Source organism: Chaetodon trifascialis, chromosome 19 (genome assembly GCF_039877785.1).
Source record: "Chaetodon trifascialis isolate fChaTrf1 chromosome 19, fChaTrf1.hap1, whole genome shotgun sequence".
In the NCBI taxonomy this organism is placed as follows: domain Eukaryota; kingdom Metazoa; phylum Chordata; class Actinopteri; order Chaetodontiformes; family Chaetodontidae; genus Chaetodon; species Chaetodon trifascialis.
This window is the reverse complement of record NC_092074.1, coordinates 5241589-5267500: the sequence shown is the minus strand read 5'-3', so window position 1 is coordinate 5267500 and position 25912 is coordinate 5241589. Positions and strand designations below refer to the sequence as shown.

General features: G+C 40.1%; 1 protein-coding gene across 1 annotated transcript in view; it reads right to left on the bottom strand.

Annotated features, from left to right (window-relative positions):
• Positions 1-11120: 11120 nt before the first annotated feature.
• Positions 11121-25912, bottom strand: part of ptchd4 (patched domain containing 4) — a 45967-nt gene continuing 31175 nt past the window's right edge. The window contains exon 3 of the mRNA XM_070987938.1: positions 11121-15599. Coding sequence (XP_070844039.1) covers positions 13918-15599 — 1682 coding nt within the window. The 3' untranslated portion in view covers positions 11121-13917. The remainder of the gene's footprint in view (positions 15600-25912) is intronic.

Genomic DNA, 25912 nt, shown 5'->3' with positions numbered 1-25912 from the left:
AATGTTTACAGTATGCAAGCCTGGGCTCAAATTCTATCCAGAATCCTTCAACATGTAAATCCAGACCAGTGCCATAATTGGGCTGTTAGGAAGATGCAGTAATGTTCTGGGTGAGCTCAATCAATCACTGCAATGCGCTTTCAGAAAAGGATTCGGGATAATATTTTCACCCAGGTGACTTTTTTTTTGTCAGCAGCGATGGCTGAGCTAGGATGTCCAAGAGGTCTTTTCTGCTGCTAACTGATCACCTAGATGTCTGCATTTATGGAAGACTGCTTGTTCATTTGCTGCTGCAGTGAAGCTTTGTGTCATCTCACACAGCTGATGTTGACATCTGAGAGGAAAGATGCGTTTGTGAGCAGACAACTGCAACAGAACTCACACACGTCACAGAAATATACACAAGCTGATATAATGTATACGCTTTCATCTAATCCTCACAGGGTATTGTGTGTTTATTTCAGACCACTTCTACTCTGTATTGGCATACTGTTGGTGTTAAGCTGGATCATGCATGCGGTATGTTGCTAATGCTTGTATATGATTCATTTCATAACTGCAGTTGAAGATGTGGGTGAATTTAAACACGGTTAATGTTTGGGCAATGTGACGCTAAAGAGGTGGAGACGATTTTATGTTCCAATAAATATCACTGTATTTGCTATTACATTGTTTTAATGGACATAAAATGTGTAGAATAATTTCTCCTTTCTGTTAGTTCTTTGACAGACGTTTTTGTGCTATTCCTTCCAGACTACAGACCAGCAACCTTGCAGCCAAACCAGAAGTTTTAGCCATCAAGCACTATGTCCAAACTAACCCGCCTAATTTTCAAAAAAAAATCTCCATTCTGACGTAAAAAGCCTGAACAGTAAGAAAACCATTAAGTCTCTGCCTCTTTGTCACATTTTGGTCATCAAAACAACAAAGCTGTGTATCAGCGTGAGGCAGATACACTGTATTGTTCTATTTCACATCATTTTCTGTTTCTGACTGAGCGTAAAAAGTTATTTGGTTCCACAGGTACGGTGCCACTTAAGGGTCATACGATAGAAAAAAAAAAGTGCATGAAAATGTATGCAGTGATCAATAAACTCCACAAACACAATTTAAATTCAATGCATATAAATGCATGGAATTTGGAATAAAACTGGGGAATTTAGTCATTTAGTTGTCATACCAGCCCAATGAAAGCACTAAATAGCCTGAAAACAATCTATTCACAGCAAGTTAGCCATTATACAATTCCTCTTTGACTAGTAGCAGTTATATATCGAAACACTTCACCTGGCAGGTACTTTATCACATACAATGTATGCATCACTTGGAGTGGCTATCACTACTATTATTGTACTAATAATATGAAGACACATTATTAGTATTGTATTTCTCTGCTACAGACTTTTAATCTATGCTTGCATTCAATGGGTATATAATAACCTTACCACTATATGACCCCCTACCCCATTTATTCTGTAGGTCAAGGTCTTGGATATCAGAAGTCTTATTGTTCCCATGATGGAGCACTCAAAGCATTTGTTTTTTACCCCCTACAGATTAATCAGTTTGTTCAGTTTGTCAGTCAGTTTTCATATGAAAGTATCCAATTAACAAACAGTAAGTCCTGCTGAGACATGGATCAAATGAAGTTTATGATTATAAAGCTGACTTACAAAATGAGCACAAATACATCTCAATGACAACCCCCATATTGATTAATCACCTATGCTTACATTAAAAATGAGTGATCACACACACCACAAACACACGCCCGTGTGGTCTTACATCATCGTCTCCTGAAAGCTGTTTATCCATTGACAGTAAAACACACTGCTGGTGTCAGATGTATCCACTCACACCATTTCTGAAAAGCTCAGCCTTCAGGTGAGGAAAAACATTATCTTAAACAATGTCTACGCAGCCTGCGTAGCAAAAGCAGCACTTCATCAGAGCAGCAGCTTCGGTGCTCTGTCTGCATCAACACAGGATACATTCAGCCACAGTGATAAGTGTAGGTCACTGGCGATTCAGCGGAGATCAGACCCCAACGCACAATCACTGTTACATTCGCAAAACAGACTAGACATGAACTACAAAAACAAGCTTCGGGAAGCGGTTTTGGGCCCATTGTGGAAGGGAAATGTGAGTCGCTAGACAACCTGTGTACAGAGCTGAATTTATTAAATAAAGAGCAAATCTGTTGCGTCAGACACACGTAAAACAGATGACAGGAAAAGTGACTGAAACGCCTCCTATGAGGACACTGGTTAGTGTGAGCAGAGGGGAAAAATATGGAGAATGTGGCGCATTTTCAAATTTAGCTGTCTTAGTGTGAACATACTCTGAAATTTTAAAGTGATAAGAAAACTGCAATGTCCGTGAACTCTTAGATGGAATTAGAACTAGAGTCACTTAGATAACCAACTGAGCCTGAACATTACCTCCACTCCTTTTTTCTCAGCACACTGCTAACAAGGTTCTATCATCGTTCCATCATTTGTTAGGAACCTCGCATGGTAACAGTCACGAACTATAGGTTAAATAATTCATAAAAACTTGACACTCTCATATTCAGCAAAGGCCAGTGGATTTGCAGTCTCTAGTGAAATATATATTCGCATACTTCCCAACCAAATTCACTGACAAAAGTCTTCAGGATCTCCTTCTAGGAGGAGAGAGAAAGAGCAAAAGAGTGAATTCTATGGAAGTAATTATCACAGCAGTCGGATGATAATTGAGACTACCTCAGTAGGTTGTGAAGAAATGCAATCTAAATGAAGGGCATAGAGTGGAAGGATACATTAAAAGGTAGCTACTGGTGTTAACAAGATTATTGATTTAGAAATATATTCATTTATATTGTTGGTGGCTATGGGGAGAACTGCAGATATATTACATAACCTAATGAAGGAATAAATTATAGAATTGCCTGGGAGGACACACTTGAAGGCTGGGACCATGCAGGCACAATAATGATGACACAAATACATAAAGAGGAAGACTGGTGGTGTTAAAGGAGGGCGCTCAGGAGGAGACGATGGGGAAGTGTAAAAGAAGGAAGGAGAGAGAAGGTGAGAAAGAGAGGAGGTGGGGTGAGAGGATAGGAAGGTGGGAGAAGCGGGGGGGTTGGGGAGGAGAGCAGAGAGGAAGCATGAATAATCCATTGGAGAATCACGACAGGATTAAGACAAGGTGGGAGCCAAAAATATCCCCGGCCAAGGCAGCTTGGCGCAATAACGCTGCAACGAGGCACAACACGACAGCAGCCACTCCTGCTGCCAGTCTCCGTCAGCTCAGGAAGTAAAGCGTTAGGGGGATTATAAAAAGCCACTATGATGTCGCTGTGTACAGTAAAACTTCCAGTGTTGTGCAGTATAAAGCCTGGACTCACACGAGTCTCTCTACTTTCTCCACTGCCTGTATATAGGACATAGAACTTTGGTAAATACATCAAATACGGGAAAAACTACACTAGCACTTAGCATTTCCTCAATCATACCATTTCTAAAGGCCCAAATTTGCAAAAGAAATTTCAATTTGGAAAAAGTCATTCACTGATCTTTACTGGGGCACTGTAGCAATTTTGCATATCAAGTTCAGTGTAGTCGTGACGGAGAGTATGACTCACTATGTGAAAACAGCTGTATAATGTGTTTGGTGGTAGAGGGAGCAATTAAACAACACAAAGAAAACCCTGATGAAGTCATCTGGGCTTGGATATTTTAAATTTTAACAGAAAGCCTGCATTATATACTGGAAGCATGTGACAGACTAATGAACAATACAGGCTGCATTATGAGAAGTGTACAACCCCTATTCCAGAAAAGTTGGGACCCTGTGTAAAACATAAATAAAACAGAATGCGATAATCCTTTCTGACATATACTCAATTGAAAACTGTACAAAGGGCAGTAATATCTGCTTATTCTGAATTTAATGGCAGTAACATGTTTCAAACAAGTTGGGATAGGAGCAACAACAGACTGGGAAAGTAATGGAATGCTCCAAAAACACCTGTTTGGAACATTCCACAGGTAAACAGGTTGATTGGTAACAGGTGATAGTATCATGGTTGGGTATGAAAGGGGCATCCTGGAAAGGCTCAGTGGATCACAAGTGAGAATGGAGTGAGGTTCACCACTTTGTGAACACATGATTGTATGAAGGATATTACTACATGGGAACACTTGTATTTTACGTTTATTTATGTTTTCCACAATGTCCCAAATGTTTGGTTCAGGGTTTTCATATCCAGTATTTCTGAAGCTTGACCCATATTGACAGCATACACATACAACAATTAAAAACCGCGACGGTAAAGGCCCTAAGGTTCTTATAGACGGTCCCTGTTCCCCACAACTGTTATCACATTCTGATGAAATTTTTCTGAATCCTGATTGGTCCATGGAGATATGTGACATCACTTTTTATCCAACTCAGCCCAGCATACTTCAAACCAGTGAGACAGCACAGACAAAAGCACAAATACATCAATCAGGTGAAATAACCAAAACTGCTCTAACTAGCCAAAAACTGTGTGACCTTGTAGGACTCCTTGCTCATGACCTAACCTGGGATTTCAGGGCATTTTAATATTTCATTTGATATTATGTTTAAATTGTGTGGTTCTTTCAAAAAATGCATTTTTAGTCAAATTCTCACAAACTAAGTGCCTTCTTGCAAACCTCTGGTCTGGTAACATCTTAGCAGAGAAGTATCTCTCTCTTATCTCCCACCTTTATGAAAGTGCAATAATAACATGCCAGTACACTCCTTAAACATGTTCCATTTAACATGCAGTAAAATCTGAGGTCATTCTGAGGTAAGGCTATTCTCTTCCCAGGCAACTGCACGTGATTCAAGACTGACTGAAAACTGAAAGTAACATCATCTTAGCCTGTAGTGGAGAAATCTGGTCATTTCTCGATGGAGTCACTTTGCTATGAAACAAGCAAATCTGCACTTGTCACAACAGACAGCAACTTCCTCCATACTGTAAGTAAAATAAGCTGGTAAGTCTGATTACACCAGGACTCAACGCAAGCATTTCACTGCCGCAGTCACCCCCCATTCAGACGACATCTCCCTTCACTGGAAAACTTCCCATCATCCCTGCTGCTGGAATGTTCTCAAATTCAAATGAGGGCTTACCTCCTGTTTTGCCGGCATCCTTTTTCTTTATCTCTTCCTCCCTCTAACATTTCTCTCATCCTCGCCTACATTTACTCTCACTCATTTTTTCCCCCTGTATTTCTCTCTCTGTCACTTCAGTCAAATGAGGTTAAATCTTCCTGCAGCTTGGTAAGAGGCATAGATTAGCAAAACAGAGTTCATGCTCTGCCAACACCTAAGAAGGCAACCAGAAAAACAAGTAACACAAAGACCCAGCTGGTAATTTCCTGTTCTTTTTTGAAGAGTATACCTTGGCAACATGTGTGCCATGTGTTTGTGAACAATACACAGCTCACTGGTCGAATGGCTGGGTGACATTAGCATTTACATGACATATGGAATGTTAACAGTGACTAGCTGTGGTGTGAAGGGGATTACAATTCATACTTTTGCAAAATCCCAACACATGAATTGGATTTTCTGGCCACAAACAGCATGCTTTTTCTCACTTTCACAGCAACAACATAGGTGCAACTTCTTGTGAATAGTTCAAGAAAGACATTCAGATTGAACAGCATTTAAAAGCCTAATATCCACAGTACCGTAACATTATCAAATGACAAGTTACCCTCGAACTCAATGCACTTAAACTCGCCAATTACACAGCACGCAAATAATCAACATGAGACCAAATTGCTATCTCATCACAGTGTGCCTGATTCTGAAGACATGCTTCACACTGATATCTCAGTCACAATGTCAGAAAAAACACTCTTTAAAGACATAAATATCTGTGGTGAAAAACTGGAAAACATATGTAACGCAATGTCACCAGTTATATGAAGAGCACACATTTATTAGGCTACCAGGTGCTTACAACACTTAAAAGAGGAATACCACCCAATTTGAAAAAACACTTTTGTCAGGTACAGAAAGTCAGATCAGTCATTATGATCACGACTGCCTCAACACCAGAACTGAAGGAAATGTGAAGTAAGAGCAGTTCAGCAGAGTCAGAGGGTGACTGTCTTTAGTTGAGCTAGAGATTTGTAATTGTAGTTATTTCTCTGCATTTGCTAATACTGTACGTTATGTTCCCTTGTATTACCTCTTACTACCTTCAAAGACTGTTGTGAGAATGTTTTTGGTCCAACAAGGTCTCTTTTTATGACAGCAATGATAAAACTATCAGGAAAATAATGATTTGGACTTATTTACTTTTAAAAAACCATCTGGAAAACTGTTTGAAGCTTCCCTTGTTCACAAAATTAATTTCTATATTTAATACATACATGGTGAAACACCTCTGGTTGAACCCTCCCTGCTCTGGTATGAGCAGCGGCTTCTGGTGGCTAATGTTAGCAAACTTGCTGTATAACTTGACATTAACTTATGACATTATTGATGACTTTTTTTTTTTTTTTATAGATGAGAGCACATATACATAGAAATGCTGGCACCAAATTGAAAATTGCACCAAATTGCAACCATGGCTAAACACTGTTGCGTCACATTTTGCACGTCAATTAAAAAAAGACCCCATTTAACAAATTTCTTTACTTATTCAAAGAGTGAACATTAACAGAAGAGCTCTGTGGCATCCGGCCACCCTCAGATGGGATGCAAATGGTTAACTGTGGGACCCAGCAATTAAAAATGTGTAAATCTGTGGCAAACATAGGTTAGTTAATGATGTTAGTGAGTAAATAAGCGAATCAGAAAACATCTTAGTGATGGGCAAATGAAGTTTTTAGTGTGAAAAATATGGCCACAAAACACCTGTTGTCAGAATGGAGTTTGGTTTAACAGTCTGTCAACTGAGAAGACAGAGCAGAGGGTATATTACTGTTAATAATTTACACAAATTGAGCTGACCTACCTTCTAAGAATGAACATTGCAAACAGTAGTAAAAGGTCACATAATATACAGTATATAATATCAAATCAGAGACAGTGGTTCAGCTCCACAGTGATGTAATTACTATACAGCAAAAATAAAGCATCTTAACGACAGAAAAAGTAACGTCAAAAATACATTACCTGGAGTTTCAATAAGGTAGTTGTATGTGTCAGGTTCATCCACTTTGATGGAGGCAGACTGAAAGAACATGCATCAACCCCTATATCATAATTTTTTTCTGTATAACAACACCAATCGCTTATCGGCATTGACATAAGTGTTTGTCTGACTGGCCATAGCATTGGTCCCCTTATAGCTAAAAAGCAATGCGGTATTCCTATTTTATGCTGTTAAATTGACAAAGACCTCAAAATTTGCACTTACCGCCAGTCAAATTTGAGACGCTACTGTCAACCAAAAAGGGGCAGGGGCATTACGCAAGAGCAAAGTACCTGGATGCGCTGCTCTCATTTATACCTGTGCTGCTTTGCTTTACATTTTAGCATCTATCTTTACTCAGCTGCTATGACTTGTATGGTGGCAGCTGTTTAGCAAAAGTTACATACCGTATCGTATTCCTCAAATGGTGACAGGGTCCTTTATTTACCTCAACTCCAGAGGGCACCAGGCCTTATCTGGATTGTCTTAGAGGCAAGCCTTTATTTCTAGTTCCCTCTGTTTGATAAGTATACTGTGGGTCAGTCATATTTTAATATGAAGCCTTATTTTGATCCACTCCACTATTAATACTGTTAAAGTGACTGCATTACACTGTTAATACAAACTCAACACTTCCTGCATCAATTTCAAATTAAAAGCCCTCTAGCACGTCAGTGGACATAAATCCTTCATTTCTTCACAACATGTTTATTGTAAAATATTTGCAGGAATTTATTGTGGGAAATTCACTAACTTGCAAGTTTTCTTCATAGTGCTTCAGGTGAAGCTACTGTTATCTTGTGGCACTTGTACGTTATAACAACATACAGTTTGGCTGAGACATTAACACTCATACACCCACGGTGACTGAAATCAGACAATATCACTTTAGGTGAGTAATTCAGAACAACAGGGCATTGCAAATAACATTATTGTATTGTTGATTTTACTATATGCATAGTTGGCATGCAGACAATTTGATAGCCACCGGGAGATTATCCATCCTTTTTTCCGTTTAATTTGTGTCAACCATGTCCCCAGCCATTATTGATTGATTTAGAGATTTTTTTTGTAAACCAGACTATTCCCTCAAATCAAATCAAACCTATTTCTTCAAATAAAAGCCAGGTCTCAAATAATGGCTGGGGACGTTGTTGATAGAAACAAAAGCCAGGTTTAAGCTGTTACTGCTTCAGTCAAATTACCAAATTGCCAAATTGACATGTTAAAATTTCCTTACAATTGTTAATTCCTCCACAAGGCACCTATTTTTCAGCTGGAGTGACTATCCTTGATTTAAGTAACTGGCTATTTCTGTGAATACTGTTTTTTTTTTTTTTTTTTTTTTTTTTTCAGGGATTTGTATAGAAACATGTAGTAACCACATGTGGAAATGCATTTTTTTTTTCCTTCAGGGTATTTTGTAGTTTGAGGGAGAGCTGATCATGCTAATAAGACTGACTGTACTTTCCTTAGAAACTACCTAGCATATGTGTCATTTTCAAACTGAGTGGTATACCCTCATAAGACACAGTATATAAGGCTCAGACAGGCAAAATCTAACTGACCAGAATCCTCCAAATACATGGTTATGATAATAACAATAACAAAAAACTGAGTGTACTCTTAATCAAGTTACATAGACATGTTAAACTCCTGTATGCTATCCGTCCTCAATGTATTGGGTCCCAAAAGTCAATTCAGGCAAGTTATATAAGCCCATCACTCAGACAATAATGTATTGGCAAGGACAGGGAAACAGTAGCACAAAAATAGCTTTCTGACAGCAACACAAATCTATAGGTATTGTCATATGTTACTATTTCAAATGAATAATGAAGTAAAGAAATCATTATAAAAATGTACTGTAGATAGATAGATAGATAGATAGATAGATAGATAGATAGATAGATAGATAGATAGATAGATAGATAGATAGATTCCTGTAGTATTAACAGTGTATGAAGCAAACATTGCCTGTTTCACCAACAGGAACTTATTATGCTCTGCACAATTTTGAAATGTTATGAAAATCTGGAACTAGATGCCATTAAATAACAGGTTTGATGAATGGGATGGCATGAGCCTTTTTTTTTGCCTCAGTTACTTGACATACAAGATAGATGAGTTACAATAAAACAGTAATTTGTCCTCTGAGACTGTGGTCGAAACAGATCTGGCATGTAGATTATTCAACAAGCAAAGTGATGATTGCATATTTTTATTGCCCTGTATTGTGGAAATATTGTGCTGTTGCTGGTTGTACAAACTGAAAATGTGCTGGTGCATGGTCAAAGGACTCTGTGATACTTACAGTTCAACCATTTATCTGCCCAAACACTGACTTTCAAAATACCACCAAGATTTTAGTATATTTATTTCTATTTTAATTCTGCTTTTGCTTTTTGATGATCATGCATTGTATTCATTAGTTTTGAGAAAAATAGATTCTAAGGCAATCTCACCTATCATCCCATTTGAAGCCCATCTGCCATATGGATATTTTAGCTGTAATGTCACAGTATCAAATACATTTCAGTTATGATATTCCCATAGAAGTTAAAAAGGGCTACAACACACCATATAACAGGAGCTTACAGAGTGGATCCAATGAAACTGATTTGTAACACTAGAAAATGTGCAACACTTGAAGAGGTACAGTTTAATTGACTAGAAAATGGTCACCATTATCTGTGTCCGAGAGGAAATGCTGCATTTATGGGTGAAGGTTAGCTTTTACATGATTATAAAGGAGGGGAATAAATGTGACTCAAACAACCTAATTTTAGTACAAATGCATAGGAGTCATAGCATATTTGTGCACAGAAACATGTACTCATGAAAATCTGAAAAAACAAACAAACAAACAAACAAAACATAACAGCGTAACTTTTTAGAGAAGAAATCATGTCGACCTCAAAGAGTATCTGGTGTTAGAAGAATAAGACTGGCAATGTTCTGAATCTTATTGTCAACAAATGTCAGGAAAAGACCAAAACCACCAATGGATTGACAAGAACTGTGTTTCCAAAGACTCAATGCGTTGCCATAGAAGAATCATTTCTTTTTTAGCTAATGATGTTATTCAAATGCACAGTAGCCTAATAAGACAGTATTTGGCTTTGGGAATGATGCTAGTTGCTGAAGTGGTGGATGTGGTCCTAACCCTTAGGTCTGCTGTTCCAGAAGAGTTAACAATAATGCTCAACATTGAAATCTTTGCTGCTAATCTTAACCTGCCATATAGCAAAACTGTAGTAGATGTATTTCATACATAAATTGGAGATTCCATCTATATTCTGGAAATTTCTAACCTACGTTTGGTCAAAAGTGACCATTACAAAGCCTAATCTGTTCTGTTATTTAAAAAGGGCTGTTGAGTAATGGATTCCTTAAGGATAGACAGTTGAGGTGAAGGGTAAAAAATGTAACTAATATATATCACCACAAAACTTCCCCAGTTTTTTTTTACTAATGTTAAGACAGTTACTTTTTGTGATACAAACTTTCAGAAATGTCATCTTTAAATATCCAAATGGGGCCTTGTCTAATTAAATATGCATTATTCTGCATAACTAAAATAAAAGCCTAAATGTGTATTTTGGATGTTTTATTTCTTCTAGTGTGAAAGAAGACATGTTACGGAGGCAAGATAGCCCAAAATCTCAAAATTGACCAGTGCATGCAAAAAAGTGTTTTTGCTTGTAGTGTGTGGCCTTAAATATGAGGGCCAAGTAGAGAATATGAAGGAGTCAAGACACACAAACAAACAAACAAACAAACAAACAATAAAATGGTGACCACAGTTTCCCATATAAAAATGTGAATCCTCAACAAACATTGACACTGTAGTGTGCAAGGAATAGGATCTAGTATACTGGTAACATTCCACTGTTTATTACTGGCCTACTGTGTTCAACTTTTTTCCCTTTTTATTCTTTTTTTTTTAAGAAAATTCTGTCATTAAAAATCTTTCTATAGTATATTTTTTTTCTTAGAAAATATAGAAAAAAGAGTAATTTACAGTTATTGTACACATGAAATATCCTCTGGCTTTTTTGGAACAGATATGACTCGTTTTGTTCTTTTGCAGCACATGGTGTTACAGAATATGCATCGAAACAACAAACGTAAATCACTACAGCGTAGCAAAATGAAAAATACGCAGACTTCATACAGAAAAAATAATACATGCATACATACAATACAGTGCCATGCAAACACAGTCCATTTTGGGAAATAAACTATTTAAGAATTGCATTTCTTTCCCTTGTTTCAAACAATTCATGCCTTCTTGCTATACATACATGACATGGCTTTTACATAATGTGACGTTCACTGCAGCTGCTGCAGAAAGTAGCTTGACAAAAACTCCTCATTTCTAAGTTGGGCAACGTTTGGTCAATGAAAGTCATAAGGTTTTTATTATTGACAATTCACTTAAGATTACTTTCTAACTCCACAAAAGCAGGACATGTGTTTGTGGTAACGTATGACAGGTAAAAGAGGATTCTTTTCCACCTTTGTCTCTCATTTGTTCACTGATATTAACTCACACAAGTAGTGGGTATAATAGCCTATTTGATAACTAGTGATTTCTCACTTGATACTGAATGACGATCTTCCCTCACACACTCCTTTGGCAAACATCAACACATATTTCTCACTGACATTTGGTCCAATACGAACATTCTAATCTCCCCCCAGCTGCTTGGTCTGCTGTCCTGTGTGAGAGCAATTCAGGTTCCCAGTGGCAGCACAGAAAGAAACAAAACAAAACAAAACAAAAAAAAAGAGCAGTGTCCTCACAATGACAGTCTCTTAAGAAGCAGCAAATCCCCTAAGAAGGTATTGACTGGTCTGCAATCAGCCACATCTACTCACATATGGGGCCTCTCTATCACATGCCACCAGCTAAGATCTGCCTGCCAGGGGTCAGTGAGAGATTGGAATCCTTCAGGGCTGCTGACCTTGAGTGTGTTTGTTTTGGGACAGCAACAGAGATTCTTATCAGACCTTGGCACGCGTAGATAATAGTGTTTACCCTCTGGGGAGACAGCAGCCATTTTGGACTTCTAAGACTGAATATTGAATAAAAAGATATTGGAAAAGTTGCTGTGGCAAATGTTTTAGCAAGCAGTTGCCTATATACACATCCAGCAGATACAGAGCAACATTAGCATTCATTTGGCGTCGTGTGTCTGATCGCCTGATGTAAGTCCAATATTCACTCCTCTTTTTCACTCTGTTTTGCTTTCCACTGACTCCTGAGGGACAAATCTGGCTCTTTAGCTGCTCCACTGTGTGGAGTTCAGCTAATTGCTGTCTGCTGTTTGGTGCTGGCCAGGTAGTGTAGAGAGGGTTATTACAAACGTCAATGTGATTTTGAATGAGGTTTCCTTACCTCTGGAACAAAACCTGGAAGTTCTCGTTTGACTTCAGTTTTTCACACTATTCAGAGACCTCACTGTTTCATTTGAAGCCTGCTTCATTATCTGCTTCACAAACCCGAACAACATTAAATAGCAATCACTAAATTAGCTTGAATAATTCATGGTTGATTTATGTGAAAGTTCAAACTGAGATGTTTTTGTTTTTATAGAAATTCGTCGCACAAAAAATTCTGTACACTATTTGGCACCACTGCTAGTTTTGAGTCACATTCAGACCTTCCAATTACCAGAGTCATGCCAGTAAGCTGTTATAAGTGTATCACAGAGACATTCATATTCTCACAGACACTTGCCATTGTTATCAACCTGCTAAAAATGTTCAATTTTTCAAGCCTTGGAAACACTCCTCACTTTTGGTTTTACTGGTCTGGTTCAAAAGCAGTTTAGGATTTACTTAAGTCATACTCAGGCTTACTGCCTTTTCAAATCCTGCTGCACGACAGTCACTTATCACATCCTGTTCATATGCTGCAGCCCACTGCAGTTCCATTTGCCATTGCCTAAGACCTTGTATGACCTCTGGAATAAAGCAGAAATATTTGCCTCCTGCTACAAGAAACCTAGACAGTTCTATCCACACTATGCAATGTGCAAGATAATTCTTCATAATGGACACAGTGTATGCCATCTGCCCAGTTCAGCTGTTCATCTATTTTTAATGTTACAGAAAAGCATGCGGTGTGCTTTCTCTCCACAGTTTCTCCCTTTCCATGGAATTTGGTTTCATTTCTTTTTGCTGTTATCAAGGTGTGCAGAGTAAGGTGCATGCACAGTCATCTCCTGCACAGTTTAAGTTATCCACTTTTTTATGATCACATTGACCACTTTCACCAACCTGTCTGAGTGTCCTTGGCTTAACAGACTGCTATGCTCCTCACTCACTTCTTCTGAGATAACAGCTGCAGCAGATAAACACAGAATTGCTAATATTTAAATGGTCTAACATACTGTATGTTTGAATTTACTTACAGATTTAGCAAGCATATGTTCTGGTAACTAACTTGTTTTTATATACCAAATAGTTGGGAAAGAGCTTTAGAACCATGAGCATGTTGCAGTTTGTGCAAATGGGATACACTGTCCAGACTGAAGGACTGGATGACCGACCAGTGGGGCTGCGCTCTACTCTGGCCAGCTTAGCTGCTATTGGTTGGGAGTGACCAGTGCCCTCTCTTCAGGGGACATCTCACACTCACCTGTACCACAAGAGGTGCCTCACTGTTGGAGAACACCTCTAATCCACCAATAACTGACGGATACCCACTGCTACTAATCATCAACATGAAAAACTACTCAGACATTTGTCACATGATCAGGATTCTCCCTGACTTCGATGCACTCTATTTCCTCCCTCTCTCTCTCCCTCTCCCTTTCCCGCTCCCTCTCCCTCTCCCGCTCTTTACGCTTGGCCCGTTTCTTTTTCTTGTGTCTCTTTTTGGATGGCGGGAAGAAGGTCAGGAAGACGGGCAGGATGACGAAGCAGTGCAGCACAGTGCAGCCCGCGGTGAGGAGGGAGCACTTGAACAGTGTGTAGGTCAGATTGGAAGGCACAAACACCAGGGGCATGATCCCGATCACAAAGCAGGATGTGTTCTGCAGGATGGCTGCCCCGTGCTCCTCCAGTGCCAACTTGATGCACTGCGTCCTAGTGTGCTCGGTGGCTAGCACAAAAGTGTACAGGTGTGGTGCACAGTGATCCATGGCGAAGTTGAGGGTATAAATAAGGCACAGGATTGAGATGCTGTCCATGCCAACATTCCAGAGGGTCATCAAACCCAAGACACCCAGCTCCACGGACGTTACAGTGAGGATGAGCCAGAAATTCCCCAAGGGGTTGATGACCAGGAAGAAAGTGAGGATGAGGATTGTGAGTACGCTGAATCCTGAGGTCAGGATGGGCGAGATGACAGAGGAGCTGTACCGGTCCATGAACACAAACGTAGGATTGAAGGCAATGAATTTGATGCTGTTAATCAGCATCAATGGACGAAGCTTTTCCAGAAGCTCCACCACCTCCTCACGCTTCTTTTCTGTCGTCCGTGCCACCAAGTACATCCGTGAGGCAATAATGTCGTACTCATCAGTCTCGCGGTTCTTAGAGAATATGATGTCCTCAGTGAAGTGCTGGTACTCCGGGCTGCGCAGGAAGGAGCCTTTGAGGATGGTGATGAAGTCGTTCTTGGTTGACGCACTAACATTCACCACCCGCAGGTAGTGGAAAAAGTTGTCCATCCAGGAGATCTTGTTGAAACCATGACTCAAAGTCTTCAGGTGCTCCTGCACTGTGGAGTTCCAGTACTCTATGGGTTCGTAAATGTAAAACCCAATCACAGGACTGTAGTTACTGAAGTATTTTTGCTGGGTCAGAGCATACGAAACACTCGGAGAATTACTAGCCAGTAGGTTCACAATATTTGATCCATCACTGATTTGTAAACATCCCATGAATGAGAAGGAGGCGTAGATGAGATACAGAATGACCACAAAGGGTTTGACATAAGTGTTAGTAATCCATTCTGTGTAGTGCTCACGCAGGAAGTGCTGGATGAAGTGATTCTGGTAGGGGACGCTGTCGTGGTGTGTGGACAAGTCATGGCCATCACTCATCATGGTTTTAAACCATGTGGGCTGGCGGTCCAGATACTCCACTGAGGGGATTTTACAACAGAAAACACTGTGGTAGCGGTTCTGCTCCAGCTGTCCGGCAAACACCAGGCAGGAGCCGTAGAAAGAGAAAACGTAGAAGTAGTTGACTAAGATAGCAACGCACATGCTCTGGCAGAAAATTTTAACAGACTCGATGTTGGTAAAGGGGCTAGCTCCCATGCCAAAGGTGATGATGTAGAGTGAGCTGGTCATGGTGTAGCACACCATCACGTCAGCAAAAGCATCTGCCACACGTTCCTTGAAGGGGAGGTTTTCCCTTGTTCTTCTCCAGCCTGCCAGTAACTCAAACACCCCTTTAGTTCCATGGCCTGGAAGAAAAGAGAGAGAACAAACTCAGTGAGAATAGTGTTGTGCACTGATGTGTCAGCACTGTGTACATCAGAAGTGACTTTGTCTGGAAATTGTTCTACATTGTATTTGCATGATATAATCATTCCTTGGAAGGGAAATGGCAAACCAAAGCAACAACTGACCCTGAAAAGCATGAAACCACACCCATTCAGTGTCATAACATGCAGAGAAGGACTTGCTGCTGTACCTACTACCATTTCTGATTATCTGTGGCTTCCATGCAATGTATGCTGTGTTATAGACCTGTGAAGTGAGGGCAATTATTTCAGATGTCTGTGTTTCCAGAAAAAGTACCAAGTGTTTTTTAATAAAATAATTGAAAGAAAACAAATGCCTTGTCAACTGCATGATAGGGCCAATATGTTCACAAACATTCTGGTTATAGTTCCAAATACGATATGTTTTGATATATGATTCTATTATATGTTTTGATATGATTTTTGGATACATTTTTGTGGGCTGTGTGATCAACCAGCTGGCGTCATAGAGTGAAAAGCAGTGAATGATGTTTTGGGTGTTTTTACCAGCAGTGGCACGACTGTTAGACAATTTCAGTACCACAAAACAGATTAAAAATTAAATTAAAACATACGTTTGAGCGGCCTCAGTCTGACACCACAAAGAGAGACATGGAGCTTTCCTTTTCTCTTCATATCTCAAATAGAGTCGTACACTGTCCTCGCTACCATGCATCAGTAAACAACATCCAAATCTGTCTGCAGCAGGCCCATTCATGTGAGTCAAATCTGTGGGATTTTCACCAGTCAAAAATATAGACATGAATACACAACATTCAAAGGCATTTGCTCCTTAGTGCAAAATCCACCACACAGGAACACCCGCCCACCCACGCACACTGTTCATTTATTTGTAAAATGCCAAAGCTGCATTTCTGTTGCGAGGGAATGCGTTATGAATTTCTGAGCACTGGAATCAATTTAATGTTCCTCCACCATGTAAATATTTCAGTACAAGTGAACACTGGATTTGGTCCATGCGTACATATGTCTCTCTGCAAAGAGCAGCTTTGATATATGTCTTTCAAATCTAGCAGGTGGACAGTGAAGCGAGAGGGATTGCTAACCTTGACAGCGTTATAAATTTCCCCTTGTCTGTCACAGAAAAAAAAGCTAATTAACTATAAAGGATTAGTCCTATGTAATGAGTCGGCTAGATGCCTCTTCCTGCTTTTAGTTTTATTAAGCTGTGCTGCAAGTCAATTAGTTAGTGTCAGTTGGTTTAGAGGCTCTGGAGAGAGAGAGGAAATTCACGCCCATGGTTTTTCAAACATTACACCAGGGGCGTCCACATGCGTTTCCCTCCACCAGCTACCACACAGAATGTTAAGTAGCTCGTCATTTTTTAGACATGATTGGAAAAGCTCTGGGATTCATTACAGTGACTGATTACTGGCAGGTGCAGGCGGATAATAACAAAGGATTTGAACAAAAATCTATTTATGGCATTTACTAGCACATGTGTTATGAAATTTGTTTTGGATTAATACGTTCACTCACATTAAAATATAATGTATCAGTAAAGTGGTCTAAAAATTAAGTCTTTCTGACACTCATAGTAAAACATAAAAGAAAAGCATAAACATAATTAAATAAAAACAGTAATTCAGGTCAGGACATGTGTGCTGATTGGGCTGCAACTGATTATTTTCAATTTCAGTGTTGTTTATTTTATGTATTTAAATCATTTATTGGCATTTTGACATTAAATACAGATGAGCCATCAGGACAAACTATGCCTAATGGCAGAAGATAATGAAAAATTCGCATCATGAATTTCCAGAACCCCTCAATGCATCTTCAAATGTCTTGATTGTCCAAGCCAAAACATATTGAATCTACAATGATAAAACATAGTGAATCATCACACTGAAGAGGCTGCAACAAACACATATTATCAATTATAAAAAAAAGCTTGTGGATTGATTTTCTGCAAATTGAGTGTGTTTCAGTACTACATGCACTTGCTTTGGTATATTAGGGAAAAAAACTGTTTATGGAAAAGACTTTTATATTGTTTTTTGCTTTAAATCGGGCATATCTTACATTTCAATCAGGAGACAGAAGTGAATGAGGCAAAGATAATTGTTTATTACAACAGTAATATAACAGTAATATGTGATAATTAAGGCTTGTCAAAAAGTATTTGCCGCTTAGACTCTGCAGGGAGATTTTGTAATCAAGGGATGGCTGCCCTGAACAGCAGCAAGATGGTGGCTGATGACTCTGCTGAGACTGATGAAATGATGAAGCTGATGAATCTGTGAAGACTGAGTGGTGATGGGGAGGTGGAGGGGTGACCATAACAGCTACATGAATGAATCAAGGCAGAGAAGAAATCACATTTAAAAAGATAGCAACAAGATGATTGGCTCAAAATGAGGGTGTTTCGCTGTGCTATTGGATAGATGTGACCAGCTGATGAGAATAGCTGATATCTCAGTTTGACAGCCCCAGACAACGACAGCAAAGAAATTATTAGTAAGCATGTGAGAGGAGTGAGTGCAGGATGGTATGACAAACAAACTGCAGGCCTAAGCATGTAAAAGATTGAGCTTCATTAATATCAATCAAATGCCTGAGACCCCTCAGGCAACACTGCTTTAAAAACTGACATGATTGTATAAAGAACGTTACTACATGTGCTCGGAAACACTTCGGAAAACCATTGGCAGTAAACGCAGTTCATCATGGCATCCACAAATGCATGTTAAACCTCTCCCATGCAAAGCAACGGCCATATATCAACAACATTCAGAAACGCTGCCAACTTCTCGGGGCACAAGCTCATCTGAGATGGACTGACGCAAAGTGGAAAAATGTGCTGTGGTCTGACGAGCCAACAGCACATTTGTGTCCTCTGGGCTCTGGGCACTTGTCACCAGCATCTGTGATGGTTTGAGGGGTGTTAGCCACAGGTAACTTGCACATCTGTGAATGCACTATTAATGCCACAATTAATACTATATTGTATTCAATTGAATCTTGGTCAAAAAAGAGGATGTTATTAAACAGTGCTGCAAGTAATGATTATTTTCTTGATCAATTAATCTGCAGGCAATAGATTAATATGGTCAAAAAATGTCAGAAAGTAGTGAAAAATGTCTGCCACAACTTCTTAAACCCCAAGGTGCTGTCTTCAAATTGTTTTTTTGTTTTGTTTTGTTTTGTTTTGTTTTGTTTAGTTTTTTTCCCAAATTACACAAGTCTTAGAAATGCAGTGCATCCTCACAAGTGAGAAGGCAGAGCTGGGAATGTCAGGCATGTTTGCCCTGAAAAATTATTTACTGGATTAATGGATTATCAGAATAGCTGCCGATTCATTTTCTAATAATGTAACTTCTTAAAGACTCGTTGATGAGCAGGAAGGGCAACCTGTATCAAGACAGCTCTAGATCACCAAAACATAAAACAATATAGTTTCCTAATGTAAAGTCTACCAGATTTGTAGTTAGGATAAAATGTTCAGAAACGCTGGTAAGACCCTTCAAACACAGGATTTAAGAAGCACTGACTCTCTAGTGTTGGCACTATGTTTGATCAAGTCTGCTTTCTAGTACCTGTCTTGTCTCTCTGTGAAACTACCTTTGTCTTTGAAAGCTCTGTGCTCAAAACTGAGAAGAATCCCAATTAGAAGGGATGAGAGAGAACTGAAAGAGTGCAAGCAAAGATCAAAAACAGCAACATGCTCACTGGAGTGATATGTATTCACACCCATGTCAAACTAAGACAGACGCTGGACAGCACGTTTGAACTGAGCAACAAGAACGGCGAGGATAGCACCCTGCATTAGGGTTGGTCGATCCTTTCTGTTTTCACACTGTCCACCCGTGGTTACTCGAGACAGGCCATCTAATGGAGGGAGTGGTGCAACAATATCACAGCATCATGGTCAGTTTAACATTATATACATAACGTTAAGTACTCGTGTGAAGCACAGAGCAAAGTTTTAGTGAGCATAGAGAATGAAGGTGCAGGGTGCGACATCCATGGAAAAGTGATGACAAACTGGTTTGTCATTAAGGATTAAAAATTCACTAACTGGAACATTTACTACAGCTTGTGATGCTACATTGACTTCCTGAAGCAGCTGGCACCAGCTATTTATAAGCTCATAGACAGCTTAGTTACAATGTGCACAAATTAAGTACTAAGTGCAACTTTCATATGACTAACTGACAAAGCTACTGCTAAAAAGAACACAAAAACTACACACAACACATGACCAAAACAGTGTCATTGGACATAACTGTAAATGTACCCCTCACTCCTACCTGCTAGAACACTAGTAAATAACAAAGACCAATTTCTCTACATGTATGCATATATATGCTTATATAAAAGTAATACAAGTATTGAGAGTTAGATTTATAAAATCAATTGCTCCTGTAAAACTGTTGACCAGACAGTCTTCCAGGGGTTTCACATAATTTAGTAATTCACTAGTTAGTAAACTAGCTAGCAGTTACTAAGTACTTAGGAAGGACTTTATACATACAAACTTAGTAATGGATTCAGGATTAGCTGGTGCAGCTCAGTCCAGGTCCAAACTTTTATCCAGTGGGCAAACAAAGGAAAAGCCTTGTCTGGTGTGGACAGTGCAGGAACTTTAATCAATGACAAAGTGAAAAAAGCAGGTGGGAGAGCAGCACATGGCGGGCAGCATGACTGCTGCTCAATACTAATCAGCTTTGGAGGAAACCGACAGTTCTCTCAATGTCTGAATGCTGATAGATGCAAAACTGAATGTCCAAATTCTTACTTGGGCCTCTCTGACTGATAAGAAATACGAATGGATGACGAAGGAGGAGCAGGGGTGAGGTAACACAGCAACAGAGGCAGACAAAGACCGCATTCCTGATTATTGCAGTGATAAAACTAAACAGGGACACCGTGATGTCCCCTGAACAATGGCAGACACACACACACACACACACACACACGCACACGCACACACACACACACACACACACACACACACACACACACACACACACACACACACACACAGACTGTACAACTATCCTCTTATAACTTCATAGCTGCGACTACAAGTCTGCAGGGAAGACCAGACTCTCATTTGCTGTTGCTTTTGCCATCTTCACCCACACAAACACCCCCACTCAAACACACTGGAACAAACACACACACATGCAGACAGAAAATGAACAAGACTGCCTCCTTTCACCTCTCATTTTCCTCCATGAGACTGCAGGTGGTAAAAGACACTTTCTGGCAGGTGCATTGAAAGCCTTCAGCACTTGGTCCTCAGTATCGGTGAACAGCTGAGTGCACTGACTGGGGATTGTGTTCAGATAATAATAGCCTGTTACCACCCTTGTCAACCTGCAAAAACAATCAAATTGTGCTTTTCATGACGAATGGTTTAGCGGTTTCCTGGGTGAAGCTGCTGTTGAGGACAATGAGGTCATGTCCTCAGTATTTTCACTGGAAATGTTGAGGTTTTAGCATCTGTGGAGAGTTTATGTTACTAAAACCTAACAAACTAAATTTGAAAAAAGGCCTGCAGCTTGTTATTGACCTCAGCTTCTTCGACACAGTAGGCAATGCTGTTTTAATCTAAAGCTATATTGCCATGAGTGTTGTTACTCAGATTGGATTATAGACTTGAAGCAAAAAAATATGGTTTGGTTTCGGTTACGTGCATTTACAATGAGTGAAACGTGAGAGAAACAGTATTGCATCATGATTGTAATCATACAGGATATCATGAAACAAAATGAAATCATGTATGTAGCCATCAAATTGATATTGAAGGTGGTTTGTATTTTCATTCGATTTCGCTGGAAACAATACAAAGTCAAGCTAACAGATTTTCCTCACAATCAAGGAGATAATGTTAGCAAACAGTTGGCAAGTCAGCTGCCAGAATTGATAGTCCCCATTAAAATTGCTGCTATGGTCTACTTCTTTCTATCAGTTTAGGTGGTGGTAAATCCACCATGGTATGATTGTAAACTGCAGTGCTTGACTGGAAAACTTAACAGACTTAGCAACAATAACTAAGAGGGGTGGGGTTTGCTGAGGGCCTAACTGTATTTCCCAGTGTAGTCTGGTGCTGTGGATTCGTCCTCCATTATCTCTTCCATTGCTGCTATTAAGAGTTGTGACGACCATGTCCAGTCTGTTGCACCTGTAATGGTGGACACCCCGACTTCTCAGGTAGAAGTTTCTGAGTCTCCAAAAAATCCTCCTGTAGTACTACCCACCTGTGCAGTGACACGTGCCATGAGCTGTGCTGATGGTAGTTCATGTCTTGATAATTCAGATAGGAAAAGAGAGCCTGTGTTTCCTGTGCCTGCTTTCCCCTTCATCTTGCAGTGACCTTGCGAAAGTGCAAAAAGAGGATCCCTCGCTTCAGCCATTGTACAGCCAAGAAAAAGCCTGAAGAAACAGTCTGAAAAAACAGACTGTTTCCAAAAAAAAACCAGACTGTGCTTCTGCAAAAAAACAAAACAAAAACAGACTTGTGTATATATATTAATATTGTTATATTTTTTACTTCTTTAATAGCTTATTTTTAGTAGATGCACCAACTTTACCAAAACAAATTCCTCGTATACGTAAAATCGTACTTGGCAATAAAGCTTTTTCTGATTCTGATTCTGATTCTAAGTTCTACCAGATGATGAGGCACAGAGTGCAGCTCATGGCTACTTTCTACTAGACAGCCTGTTGGTGAGAAAATGGGTTCCCAAGGGGGACTGTTTTTTGGGGAATGAGATTGTGCAAGTACTTTTTGCCCTCTTCGTTACATTTAACTGTCCTTCAGACTGATCATGATGGTGTAGCTGGTCATTTAGGTGTGAGAAAAACCTATGATCAAGTTATGCAGCATTTTTACTGGCCACATTTGAAAAGAGACATTTCAGCTTTTATCAAAACTTGCCACACGTCAGTTGACTGGAAAACCAAATCAGGCAATTAAACCTGCCCCTCTGTACCCCATTCCAGTTGCTGAACACCACTTTGAGCATCTGATTTTTGACTGCGTTGGCCCTTTGCCACGTTCCAAAGCTGGCAGTAACTTTTTGCTAACTGTCATGTGTCAGGCTACATGTTATCCTGTTGCCTATCCCCTTAGGAGCATCTCTACTAGGTCAGTTATGAAAGCTGTGACACAGTTCATGTCTATTTTTGGAATCCCAAAGGTTATCCAGGCTGACCAGGGGTCTATTTTTTCATCAAAGTTGTTTTCAGAAGTGTTAAAACAACTAAATATCAAACATTCGCAGTCCAGCGCCTATCACGCCCAGAGCCAGGGAGCTCTTGAGAGATTCCATCAGACTTTGAAGACTCTTCTCCGAGCATATTGCACCGAGTTAGACCAAGATTAGGAGGAGGGTTTACCCTGGCTGGTGTTGGCTGCCAGGGAGGTGTCCCAAGAGCAATTGGGTTTCAGCCCCAATGACCTGGTTTTCGGTCATAAAGTTCGAGGCCCTCTAGCATCCCTTCACAGTGACTGGCAAGTGAAAGAGGCCCACCAATCGGGCAAATAAATTGGCAAAAGAAAATCTTCAAGCAGCCCAAGATAAACTGAAAAGTCTCTATGATCGGCGGGCAGAACGCCAAGAGTATAGTCCCGGTGACCCCTGACCGGAAGAAGTCAGTGCAGTTGTGTCATATTAACTTGTTGAAACCCTATTTTGCTTGTTCTGCTATACCAGGTCCTGGGTTGGTGGTTTCCTCTGTTGCTGCAGCGGCATCAGTCATTCATTCATCCCCACCTTTTGACCAGGTGACAGAAGTCAAGGGCGAGGTGTGTACGCCAGACGATGGGATTTTGAGAGACCATCTAAAAAATTCAGAATCTCTTGCCAACCTTGAGATAATGCTGAAGAATTTACCGGAGCCGAAGCAAACAGAGTTGGTGAATCTGATTAAAGGTTATCCCGGACTGTTCTATCTCATACTCATCTTGTTGAGCACGACATTGATGTAGGAGGGGCCCCACCAGTTAGACAGCGTTTTTACCGTATGTCTCCAGACAAGCGTGAGCAGTTAGAGGTAGAGGTCAGCTACATGTTAGAAAACAGTATTGCTGAGCCTTGTTGTTGGTCTTCCCCATGCGTACTAGTTAAGAAGTCAGATGGTTCATTTAGACCATGCACTGAACTGAGGAAAGTGAATAAAGTAACAAAGCCTGACTCTTTCCCACTCCCCCGCATGGAGGATTTTGTGGATCAGGGGCCCGTTGCACAAAACTAGGATAAGGGATAAAGCCGGGATATGTTGGTTATCCTGGCTCAACTTATCCGTGATCCGGTTGCACAAAAGCAGGATAGCGGAAAGTGGAATATGTTATGGGATAAGTTACCATGGAGATTTATTCTGTGGAGCTAGCCTGCTCCAGACCAGGCTAAGTTCCAGGATCTATTTAATCTCATCCCTTATCTCAGTCAGCAGTCATCACAAACGGAAACCAATAGCTATTCCACTGACCACTACACATTGTTATCACATTCAACTAGATCCACGGTCATTATTTAAACATTAACACAAAACATAAGCATCATTAATTTCAATTTCAATTAATTTCATTAATTTCAATCATTAGATAAATGATGATTTTAGATGATGTTGCAATCATCAGATAGATATCATAGACTATATATAAAATGCACATCCGATATAAATATAAATAAAGGGAAATTATGTAAGGGATAATGCCCGACGAGGTGTCCATGGTGTCCATGCGAAGCCATGCCATGGTCACCAAGTTTTTCCACAAGAAGCGGCTGAGTGGACTATTTAATACCTCTCGTTGTGACACGTTGCCGAGGTAACCGTCTCTGGCCACAGAACCTGCAGCTCGGTCGGCCGCAGCTGTTATATTAGGCCTAATCAGTGGAGGGAAGTGAGATGATTGCTTAACGTTATGTTACGTGATACAAAGTATCATTTCAGAGGGCAAGTGCACCTCTTACCGCTTGTGTGTGTCGAGAGGATGATGCAAAATTTTGTTTCAAAGAATCAAAGTCCACAGATAGTTTCCTAAATCGTTTTTTTTGCAAGAAATATTATCCACCATTCACTCTGATCATTAAATGTGTATCACGCAAGTAAGTCTATCCTAAATCGTTTTTAGAAATATTATCCACCATTCACTCTGTATCAAGCAAGTAAGTAAGTAAGGTGAGCAAGACAGTTTCTGTTGCCACGGTTACCAACAAGCGTTTGAGCCAGCGCAATAATTTAGAACAGGAATTTAGAACAAAGAATCAGGCTATTTTACCGGAACTTTTTATAGGTGTCCTACAACACTTTTTAACGGACACCCTGCAGCCAATCAGAATTGAGTATTCACCCAGACCATGGTATAACAAGGAGTTATACAGTCTGATGGAGTTACATTTACACAATTTCACTTACAATTTCAACTGATTCATAATCAGAGTACAACTACGTTTTCGGAGATGTTAATCAACTGTTTGGATTGTAATTGTGATGTTTCAGCGGAGCAGTGAGAGTGTATTTGTGCGCTACTTACGCATTCAGGCAGTCTGCAATACTTTGCCACGCTTTCTCTCATTGTTTTATAACTGTGGCGGTGTTGCCTTTCTTTTTAATTTGGTCCTTCACCTCCTTGTAAGCCTCCATGAGGACTTCTGCCTCCAACGGGGAAAAGTACGTTGCTCTAGTTGCCATGGTGAATCAGTGAATCTGTGATCGATGGCGGGGTCTATTTAAGGAAGCCGCGTGCACATACTTATCCAGGATAGGTTTCACCTGGCTTGTTGAATCCATGTCTGCTCATCCTGGCTTGGTCTTTGTGCAACCGATTAAGCCTGGACACTCATGTTTTGGATTGGTTGAACTCAGCTCAGTCACTTATCCTGGATGTCTTAATCCTACTTTTGTGCAACGGGCCCCTGGTCAGCTTGGCAAAGTTTGTGAGTAAGTTTGACTTACTTAAAGGTTACTGGCAGGTGCCTTTGACTCCTCGAGCCAGAGAGATTGCAGCATTTATCACACCCAGTGGTTTGTACTCTTACACTGTGATGCCATTCAGCTTGGCAACGCTCCTGCCGCTTTCCAGCGCCTCAATAAGGTTGTGCCTGGTCTGGTGGGCTGTGCTGTGTACTTGGATGATGTTGTGATTTACAGTGATAGTTAGGAAGATCATCTTCAGTGCATCAGGGCCCTGTGTGACCATTTGGCCTGGGCATTTCTCACCATCAACCTGGCAAAATTTGAGTTTGCCAAGGCGACAGTCACCCACCTGGACAAGG